General features: G+C 51.0%; 1 protein-coding gene across 1 annotated transcript; it reads left to right on the top strand.

The window, feature by feature from the left end:
- Positions 1-4,684: 4,684 nt before the first annotated feature.
- Positions 4,685-6,445, top strand: LOC129483945 (exonuclease GOR-like). The gene has a single exon (XM_055281356.1). The coding sequence runs from the start codon at positions 4,700-4,702 to the stop codon at positions 6,443-6,445; it is 1,746 nt and encodes a 581-aa protein (XP_055137331.1). The 5' UTR covers positions 4,685-4,699.
- Positions 6,446-11,447: the final 5,002 nt, after the last annotated feature.

Raw genomic sequence — 11,447 nt, 5'->3', positions numbered from 1 at the left:
TACCACTCGCCTCCCCCAGCCCACCTGAACCTCCGCGGCTTCTGAGAACAAGGCGAACCCCCTGACCCAACAGCCTCCTGACAGTCTTCTGTCCTGGGCATCTTCCCCTTCTGTGGGGCTTTCTGAACCTCCCCACCCCCACCCGATTTTTCCCCCACCCCCCCTGGCAGGCGCCCAATCAATCTTGGTATGAATTTCAACATTGAAAAGAAAAATCATTGAAAAGCAAAGCTGAAAGTCCTCAGCTTCTCAATGCGCGCTTAGCTGTTTTTCGGTAGAGCCACCACAGGGAGGTGGGTGAAGCACTTAGGCTCTAGAATTACACATCTGGGTTCACATTCAAATTCCACCACTTAGTAGCTTTGTAACACTGGACAAATAGCTTCTGCGCGCTTCTGGTTTTTGATCTCCAGCGTGTGATCAGGAGGTCATGGTGAGGAATGAACGAAGCAACACACGGGCAGCCTTAAAACGATGGCACACAGTAGGTGTGCAATAAAGGGTCCAAGTGGTTTCTTCCACCCAGACCAACCAACGACAATGTCCCAATCAGTCAGTCAACTTCCAACTGGGCTCCAAGAGAGGACGAACCATCACGCCTCTCTAAATTCACGTTTCTCTTTTGAATCTGCAGTGAGAGATGACACACTAAGTAGCTAGTTTTGGTGGAGTGCCTGATTTGATAAATGTGCGTCTGGGGGGCGGGGTGGGTGTGTCTGCCTACATAACTAAATTAAACTGAGAATCAGAATGCTTTCATTACCATTAATTTACTTTGTGTGTATAAGCCCACACACCCATACATACACGCACACTAACTGTTCCAGAACAAGGAGTTAGTGAACAGCAGGATGTCCACTCTGTCAGACACGTTTCGGGAAGCAATGAAATGGGACGTTTCTGATTGATTTTACCACTCCTCGAAGTTTATTTTCCTTTATGACTTAGACTCCTTCTGTGGAGATTTAACAAATACAAGTCTTTTTTATTGTATGTTATATCATTTAAGTTTTATAATGTATTTAAGTTTTCATTTTAAATAGACCAGTGAAAATTATATATATTTATGGTGTACAACGTGAGGCTTCATATATGTATACATTGTGGAATGACCAAATCAAGCTAATTAACACACTCGTTTCCTCGCATCCTGATTTTATTGTGATGAGAATACTTTGAAAATCTACTCCCACAGCTATTTTCAAGTAAGCAATACATAGTTATTCACTGTAGTCGCCGTGACGCTCAGTAGATCTCTAGAAATATTCCTGCCTGAAATTTGGTATCATTTGACTCACATCTCCCCACACCCTCCCCGGCACCTGCCTCGGGGAAACACCCTTCTGCTCTCTGCAGCTACGATTTCAACGATGTTACGTTCCTCGTATCAGTCAGGTCACGCATTATTCGAATTTTTGTGCTCGCTTTTTAAAAATTTATTATGTATTTATTTACTTTTGGAGACAGGGTCTCACTCTGTCAAGCAGGCTGGAGTACAGTGACACCAACACGGCTCACCACGGCCTCCACCTCCCGGGTTCAAGAGATCTTCCCACTTGAGTCTCCTGAGTAGCGAGGACTAAGGCGTCCAACACCACACCTGTCTAATGTTTGTTTTTTTTTGTAGAGATGGGATTTCACCACGTCGCCCACTTTGATCTCCAACTCCTGGGCTGAAGTGCTCCACCTGCCTTGGACTCCCAAAGTGGTGGGATTACAGTCACGAGCCTCCGTGCCTGGCCTTTGCTTTATTTCACTCACTGTAACCTCCTGTAGACTCATTCATGTTGCAGATGATACGATTTCTTCAATTTGTGAGGCTTCATAGTATTCTATAGGGTATATAGAACTGTTTTAGTGTTGTTGTTTTGCTCTCTTTTGAGACAGCGTTTCGCTCTTGTCGCCCAGGTTGGGGTGCATTGGCTTGATATCGGCTCGCTAGATCCCCTGTCTCCCAGGTTCAAGTGAGTCTCCTACCTCAGCTGAGATCAGAAAGGCAGAATCTGCCTCCCGGGTTCAAGTGATTCTCCTCCCTCGGCTGAGATAAAGAGGCAGAATTACCATGCCCAGCTCACTTTGTGTCTCTGGTACAGACGGGGTCCCACCACGTTGGCCAGGCGGGTCTTGAACTCCTGACCTCAAATGATCAGCCATGCTTGGCCTCCCAGTGTACTGGCTTTACAGGTGTGAGCCACTGCGCCCTGGGCCTCATTGTGGTTTCAGTTTGCCACACTGCTCTGTAATGGGAGACTGGACAGACGAATTAGTTGGGCTGCGGGCCTCAACAGGCAATAAGGTAAACATCAGGAAATCAGCAATGTACTCAGAAGAGAATAGTTTTACAGCACCCAAGAGAAGTCAAACATCTGTAGTGGTCGTAGAAATGTAATGAAAATGTAAGTGAGGCACTATTTAAATCACTACTTTTGTCAGAAACACTCTTCCCAATTCTGACAAAAGTGTGGTATTTTGAGGCAGCATTGAATTGATAAAATACGTATTTGAAATAGGTATTGATATATGTCAATTGTCACGGAAACCTTCGTGTCCTTGTATTGAGGCATCTCAAGCTTGCATAGTGTGTCTAAGTAAACTGCCCAAAAGAACCTGAATCAAATACACAAAGAGGTTATTTCCCCACTAGAATATTTTATTATATCTTAAGCTGTAGGGTGCGTGTGCCCAAAGAGCTCGCTTCTTCCATAGGTATCCATGTGCCATGCTGACCTGCTGCACCCAACATCCCATCATTTACGTTCGGTATTTCTCCCAATGCTATCCCTGACCCCGCCCTCCACCCCGTGACAGGCCCCAGTGTGTAACGTTCCCCACCCTGTGACCGAGTGTTCTCATTGTTCAATTCTCAACTGCGAGTGAGAACGCGGGGTGTTTGGTTTTCTGTCCTTGTGACAGTTTGCTCAGAATGATGGTTTCCGGCTCCGCCCATGTCCCTGCAAAGGACATGAACCTATCCTTTTTGGTGGCTGCGTAGAAATCCTTGGTGTTCATGGGCCACATTGCCTTAATGCAGTCTATCATCGTCGATGGACAATTGGGTAGGGTTCCAAGTCATTGCATTCTGAATAGTGCTGCCATAAACGTACGTGTGCATGTGTCTTTACACTGGCATGATTTCTAAACCTTCGGGTGTATACCCGGTAATGGGGTCGCTGGGTCAAATGGTATGTCTACTTCTAGATCCTTGAGGAATGGCCACACTGTCTTCCACCATGTTTGAACTAGTTTACACTCCCACCAACCTAGGCAAACAGGGTCTGGAATGCACCTCCAGCAAACTCCAACGGATCTGCAGCTGAGGGACCTGACTCTTAGAAGGAAAACTAATAAACAGAAAGGAATAGCATCAGCCTCAGCAAAAAGGACATACACTCCATAACCCCATCGGCAGGTCACCAGCATCAATGAGCAAAGGTAGGGAAAACCGCAAAGATGGGGAGGAGCCAGAGCAGAAAAGCGGAACACTCTCCAAACCAGAAGGCCTCTTCTGCTCCAGAGTCTCGCTCTGCCCCCCAGGCTGGAGTGCAGTGGCGCCATCTCGGCTCACTGCAACCTCTGACTCCTGGGTTCCATTCCCCTACCTCAGCATCCCGAGTTGCGGGGATTATCGGCACCCGCCATCATGCCCGGCTGATGTTCGCATTTTTCGTTTGCATTTTAGACAGGATCGGGATCCCTCCTGTTTAAAAGTTCCACTGAATCTCTGCTCGTGAGTACAGCTGATCTGTGCGCAATGGTTTCCACAGCATTTGCTTTTCGTAGCCACTGCAGGATTCACCTTCCGTATCTTCTCATCTCCTCTGAAAACCAGCTATACATTGGTAAACGGCTGATTCCTTTGGGGCAGTGTCCTTACAAGCTTTTCCTAAAACCTCAGTGACTTCTTTGTTATTCCGCCCGAGTTCACCATACATTTGATGTTTGTTCCTGCTGCAATTTTAGCGGAATTCATGTTGCTCTGATAGGAGTCCTTTTCAACCGATGTCTCATCCTTCTTAGTGCCTCAGTCTAGATCTAGTTCAGGAAGGTTCTAACAAGTTAGCACAAGTTAATTTTAGTGCAAACAAATTGAAATCCATGCATAGAGTTTCTGCATGTACATTTTCTATGAAGTTTTTGAAGACCCCGTGTGTTGAACGTTGCCCACGTCCTGGGAGAGAAGTGGTTGCGGTCCGCTTCCTGTCCTCAAGCTGCCCACGGTGGAGGAGTGCACAGAGCAGGGAAAGGCAAGCCCAGACAGATCCTGCCCACTAGCAGGCAGCAGCAGACGGCTGGCCCAGTCCCGGCTCCGTGGGGGTGCTGTGTGGGCCCGAGCAAGTTGAGCAACCTCCCTGAAACTCAATGTGCGGCTATGTGGCTCAGTTCCACTAGCCATTATGGTACTGCTGAGCAGGGACAGCTAATCACCTCAGGAAAAGCAAGCTAGCTCCAAGGTTAGCAACCAGGAGTTCGGGTTGCTTCCATTAGCAGACCCTGAGCCCCCCCGCAAGCTGGAGTCTGGTGGAAGATGAGGTTCAGTGTGATTGGATGGAAGTAGCAACGTAATGAAGGACAAGTCCCACCCTCTCTCACAGAAGAGCCCTGTGCGTATATAAAGGCGGTGCGCCTCCGCGGCGGCACTCCTTGAAGCCGCCAGTTGGGAGAGGAGCAGAGCCACGCAGGTGCTCCCGAAGGCAGCGAGATGTTGCGAGCCACAGCTCCCTGCTGGTTCCCACCTGGCTATCCAGAAGCGAAGAAGGCGGCCGAGGAGGCGGCCCTCGAGGCTCCAGAATTCCCACTGCCCTCTCATCAGCCTGCCCAGAGCTTCGGGCTCTGGGTGCCCCAGATGTACAAGCGGGCCTCAGCATCTGTGGGGATCCAGACGGAGCCCGAGAATACGGGTCCGGCTGTGCCCCCTGCGTGGCCCGAGATGGTGACGGAGGCTTGGTGCTTCCCCGCGCAGCGGGGATCGGCCTGCTGCCTGCCAGCCGCCCCAAAGCTGGCAGAGAGACCCTCCGCAGTCCGCATCTCAGCCCCCAGGGAGAGGAAGAGGATCGCCCACTTTCACAGCCCTTGCTTGGCCACCGGTGCCACAGATGCCAAGAGAACCCGGGTGGCCAGCGGAAGCCAACGCTCCAATGGCTCCAAGGTCGGCAGACAGCCACGGAAGACGCGCAACAGGTCGGGGATGGCAGACAAGACCTCCACCACCATCAGCTCTAAGCGGATCGTCCGTCGTCCATCCTTAGCGCGTTTGAAGGAACCCATTATCCTCCGAAGGTCGGGGTGCCAAGTCCCCACCGTCATCCGCCGAGGCTATCTCCAACTGTTCACCAAAGAGTGTCTCAAGTTCTGCGCCTCCAAGCAGGAGGCCGAGGAGAAGGCGCTGAACGAGGAGAAGGCGGCCTACGACTGCAGCCCCAACAAGAACGTGTACCTGAACGTGGTCCTGAACACCCTCAAGAGGCTGAAGGGCCTGACCCCCAGCTCCATGCCCGGCCTCAGCAGGGCCGCCCTGTACAGCCGCCTCCAGGAGTTCCTGCTCACCCAGGACCAGCTCAAGGAGAACGGCTACCCCTTCCCGCACCCCGAGCAGCCCGGAGGCGCCGTCCTCTTCACTGGCCAGGGGAAGGGGCCCGGCGACTCCTCCTGCAGGGTCTGCTGCCGTTGTGGCACCGAGTACCTGGTGTCCTCCTCGGGCCGCTGTGTACGCGACCAGTTGTGTTATTATCACTGGGGGCGGGTCCGCTCGAGCCAAGTGGCTGGAGGCCGGGTTAGCCAGTACACCTGCTGTGCAGCGGCTCCTGGCTCCGTGGGCTGCCAGGTGGCAAAGCAGCACGTGCGGGACGGCCGCAAGGACAGCCTCCATGGCTTCGTGAAGACCTTGGAGAAAGAGTGTTCCAGAGACGCTTATCCAGGGATCTACGCCTTGGACTGTGAGATGTGCTACACCACGCACGGCCTGGAGCTGACCCGCGTCACCGTGGTGGACGCCGACATGCGAGTGGTGTACGACACCTTCGTCAAGCCCGACAACGAGATCGTGGACTACAACACCAGGTTCTCCGGAGTGACCGAGGCCGACGTCGCCAACACGAGCATCACGTTGCCCAAAGTCCAAGCCATCCTGCTGAGCTTTTTCAGCGCCCAAACCATCCTCATCGGGCACAGCCTGGAGAGCGATCTGCTGGCCCTGAAGCTCATCCACAGCACCGTGGTGGACACGGCCGTGCTCTTCCCGCACTACCTGGGTTTCCCCTACAAGCGCTCCCTCAGGAATCTCGCGGCCGACTACCTGGGACACATCATCCAGGACAGCCAGGACGGGCACAACTCCAGCGAGGACGCAAACGCCTGCCTGCAGCTGGTGATGTGGAAGGTCCGACAGCGCGCCCAGATCCAGCGATGCCAGCGGTCCGCCTCTCCCGCCGCCCTGGCCTGTCCTTAGCCCCAGGCCGCTTCCAAAACCGCCCTCAATCCCGAGAGCTAACCCTGTCCACCTCGCCGCAAAGCCAAAGAAACGGGAGCAGCCGGCGGCAGGACAGGGCCAAAAGCCGAGACTAACCCCGACCCCCGACTCCCAGTCCCCCGGAGTGCCTGCCGCGGGCCGTCGCTCCTGTCCCCATCCCTCTGCCCCTCCCGGACCTCCGTCCTTCCACCGATGGGCTCCCCGAGGCCCGAGCCCCCACTCCCAGTCCCCCGAGTCCCTGCCGCGGCCCCTCGCGCCTGTCCCCATCCCTCGGTCCCTCCCAGACCTCTGGCCTTCTACCACTCGCCTCCCCCAGCCCACCTGAACCTCCGCGGCTTCTGAGAACAAGGCGAACCCCCTGACCCAACAGCCTCCTGACAGTCTTCTGTCCTGGGCATCTTCCCCTTCTGTGGGGCTTTCTGAACCTCCCCACCCCCACCCGATTTTTCCCCCACCCCCCCTGGCAGGCGCCCAATCAATCTTGGTATGAATTTCAACATTGAAAAGAAAAATCATTGAAAAGCAAAGCTGAAAGTCCTCAGCTTCTCAATGCGCGCTTAGCTGTTTTTCGGTAGAGCCACCACAGGGAGGTGGGTGAAGCACTTAGGCTCTAGACTTACACATCTGGGTTCACATTCAAATTCCACCACTTAGTAGCTTTGTAACACTGGACAAATAGCTTCTGCGCGCTTCTGGTTTTTGATCTCCAGCGTGTGATCAGGAGGTCATGGTGAGGAATGAACGAAGCAACACACGGGCAGCCTTAAAACGATGGCACACAGTAGGTGTTCAATAAAGGGTCCAAGTGGTTTCTTCCACCCAGACCAACCAACGACAATGTCCCAATCAGTCAGTCAACTTCCAACTGGGCTCCAAGAGAGAACGAACCATCACGCCTCCCTAAATTCACGTTTCGCTTTTGAATCTGCAGTGAGAGATGACACACTAAGTAGCTAGTTTTGGTGGAGTGCCTGATTTGATAAATGTGCGTCTGGGGGGCGGGGTGGGTGTGTCTGCCTACATAACTAAATTAAACTGAGAATCAGAATGCTTTCTTTACCATTAATTTACTTTGTGTGTATAAGCCCACACACCCATACATACACGCACACTAACTGTTCCAGAACAAGGAGTTAGTGAACAGCAGGATGTCCACTCTGTCAGACACGTTTCGGGAAGCAATGAAATGGGACGTTTCTGATTGATTTTACCACTCCTCGAAGTTTATTTTCCTTTATGACTTAGACTCCTTCTGTGGAGATTTAACAAATACAAGTCTTTTTTATTGTATGTTATATCATTTAAGTTTTATAATGTATTTAAGTTTTCATTTTAAATAGACCAGTGAAAATTATATATATTTATGGTGTACAACGTGAGGCTTCATATATGTATACATTGTGGAATGACCAAATCAAGCTAATTAACACACTCGTTTCCTCGCATCCTGATTTTATTGTGATGAGAATACTTTGAAAATCTACTCCCACAGCTATTTTCAAGTAAGCAATACATAGTTATTCACTGTAGTCGCCGTGACGCTCAGTAGATCTCTAGAAATATTCCTGCCTGAAATTTGGTATCATTTGACTCACATCTCCCCACACCCTCCCCGGCACCTGCCTCGGGGAAACACCCTTCTGCTCTCTGCAGCTACGATTTCAACGATGTTACGTTCCTCGTATCAGTCAGGTCACGCATTATTCGAATTTTTGTGCTCGCTTTTTAAAAATTTATTATGTATTTATTTACTTTTGGAGGCAGGGTCTCACTCTGTCAAGCAGGCTGGAGTACAGTGACACCAACACGGCTCACCACGGCCTCCACCTCCCGGGTTCAAGAGATCTTCCCACTTGAGTCTCCTGAGTAGCGAGGACTAAGGCGTCCAACACCACACCTGTCTAATGTTTGTTTTTTTTGGTAGAGATGGGATTTCACCACGTCGCCCAGTTTGATCTCCAACTCCTGGGCTGAAGTGCTCCACCTGCCTTGGACTCCCAAAGTGGTGGGATTACAGTCACGAGCCTCCGTGCCTGGCCTTTGCTTTATTTCACTCACTGTAACCTCCTGTAGACTCATTCATGTTGCAGATGATACGATTTCTTTAATTTGTGAGGCTTCATAGTATTCTATAGGGTATATAGAACTGTTTTAGTGTTGTTGTTTTGCTCCCTTTTGAGACAGCGTTTCGCTCTTGTCGCCCAGGTTGGGGTGCATTGGCTTGATATCGGCTCGCTAGATCCCCTGTCTCCCAGGTTCAAGTGAGTCTCCTGCCTCAGCTGAGATCAGAAAGGCAGAATCTGCCTCCCGGGTTCAAGTGATTCTCCTCCCTCGGCTGAGATAAAGAGGCAGAATTACCATGCCCAGCTCACTTTGTGTCTCTGGTACAGACGGGGTCCCACCACGTTGGCCAGGCGGGTCTTGAACTCCTGACCTCAAATGATCAGCCATGCTTGGCCTCCCAGTGTACTGGCTTTACAGGTGTGAGCCACTGCGCCCTGGGCCTCATTGTGGTTTCAGTTTGCCACACTGGTCTGTAATGGGAGACGGCACGGACGAATTAGTTGGGCTGCAGGCCTCAACAGGCAATAAGGTAAACATCAGGAAATCAGCAATGTACTCAGAAGAGAATAGTTTTACAGCACCCAAGAGAAGTCAAACATCTGTAGTGGTCGTAGAAATGTAATGAAAATGTAAGTGAGGCAGTATTTAAATCACTACTTTTGTCAGAAACACTCTTCCCAATTCTGACAAAAGTGTGGTATTTTGAGGCAGCATTGAATTGATAAAATACGTATCTGAAATAGGTATTGATATATGTCAATTGTCACGGAAACCTTCGTGTCCTTGTATTGAGGCATCTCAAGCTTGCATAGTGTGTCTAAGTAAACTGCCCAAAAGAACCTGAATCAAATACACAAAGAGGTTATTTCCCCACTAGAATATTTTATTATATCTTAAGCTGTAGGGTGCGTGTGCCCAAAGAGCTCGCTTCTTCCATAGGTATCCATGTGCCATGCTGACCTGCTGCACCCAACATCCCATCATTTACGTTCGGTATTTCTCCCAATGCTATCCCTGACCCCGCCCTCCACCCCGTGACAGGCCCCAGTGTGTAACGTTCCCCACCCTGTGACCGAGTGTTCTCATTGTTCAATTCTCAACTGCGAGTGAGAACGCGGGGTGTTTGGTTTTCTGTCCTTGTGACAGTTTGCTCAGAATGATGGTTTCCGGCTCCGCCCATGTCCCTGCAAAGGACACGAACCTATCCTTTTTGGTGGCTGCGTAGAAATCCTTGGTGTTCATGGGCCACATTGCCTTAATGCAGTCTATCATCGTCGATGGACAATTGGGTAGGGTTCCAAGTCATTGCATTCTGAATAGTGCTGCCATAAACGTACGTGTGCATGTGTCTTTACACTGGCATGATTTCTAAACCTTCGGGTGTATACCCGGTAATGGGGTCGCTGGGTCAAATGGTATGTCTACTTCTAGATCCTTGAGGAATGGCCACACTGTCTTCCACCATGTTTGAACTAGTTTACACTCCCACCAACCTAGGCAAACAGGGTCTGGAATGCACCTCCAGCAAACTCCAACGGATCTGCAGCTGAGGGACCTGACTCTTAGAAGGAAAACTAATAAACAGAAAGGAATAGCATCAGCCTCAGCAAAAAGGACATACACTCCATAACCCCATCGGCAGGTCACCAGCATCAATGAGCAAAGGTAGGGAAAACCGCAAAGATGGGGAGGAGCCAGAGCAGAAAAGCGGAACACTCTCCAAACCAGAAGGCCTCTTCTGCTCCAGAGTCTCGCTCTGCCCCCCAGGCTGGAGTGCAGTGGCGCCATCTCGGCTCACTGCAACCTCTGACTCCTGGGTTCCATTCCCCTACCTCAGCATCCCGAGTTGCGGGGATTATCGGCACCCGCCATCATGCCCGGCTGATGTTCGCATTTTTCGTTTGCATTTTAGACAGGATCGGGATCCCTCCTGTTTAAAAGTTCCACTGAATCTCTGCTCGTGAGTACAGCTGATCTGTGCGCAATGGTTTCCACAGCATTTGCTTTTCGTAGCCACTGCAGGATTCACCTTCCGTATCTTCTCATCTCCTCTGAAAACCAGCTATACATTGGTAAACGGCTGATTCCTTTGGGGCAGTGTCCTTACAAGCTTTTCCTAAAACCTCAGTGACTTCTTTGTTATTCCGCCCGAGTTCACCATACATTTGATGTTTGTTCCTGCTGCAATTTTAGCGGAATTCATGTTGCTCTGATAGGAGTCCTTTTCAACCGATGTCTCATCCTTCTTAGTGCCTCAGTCTAGATCTAGTTCAGGAAGGTTCTAACAAGTTAGCACAAGTTAATTTTAGTGCAAACAAATTGAAATCCATGCATAGAGTTTCTGCATGTACATTTTCTATGAAGTTTTTGAAGACCCCGTGTGTTGAACGTTGCCCACGTCCTGGGAGAGAAGTGGTTGCGGTCCGCTTCCTGTCCTCAAGCTGCCCACGGTGGAGGAGTGCACAGAGCAGGGAAAGGCAAGCCCAGACAGATCCTGCCCACTAGCAGGCAGCAGCAGACGGCTGGCCCAGTCCCGGCTCCGTGGGGGTGCTGTGTGGGCCCGAGCAAGTTGAGCAACCTCCCTGAAACTCAATGTGCGGCTATGTGGCTCAGTTCCACCAGCCATTATGGTACTGCTGAGCAGGGACACTTAATCACCTCAGGAAAAGCAAGCTAGCTCCAAGGTTAGCAACCAGGAGTTCGGGTTGCTTCCATTAGCAGACCCTGAGCCCCCCCGCAAGCTGGAGTCTGGTGGAAGATGAGGTTCAGTGTGATTGGATGGAAGTAGCAACGTAATGAAGGACAAGTCCCACCCTCTCTCACAGAAGAGCCCTGTGCGTATATAAAGGCGGTGCGCCTCCGCGGCGGCACTCCTTGAAGCCGCCAGTTGGGAGAGGAGCAGAGCCACGCAGGTGCT

Source organism: Symphalangus syndactylus, chromosome 6 (genome assembly GCF_028878055.3).
Source record: "Symphalangus syndactylus isolate Jambi chromosome 6, NHGRI_mSymSyn1-v2.1_pri, whole genome shotgun sequence".
NCBI classification, from domain to species: Eukaryota; Metazoa; Chordata; class Mammalia; order Primates; family Hylobatidae; genus Symphalangus; species Symphalangus syndactylus.
The sequence above is the reverse complement of the archived record's forward strand: the minus strand, read 5'-3'. Positions and strand labels throughout refer to the sequence as shown.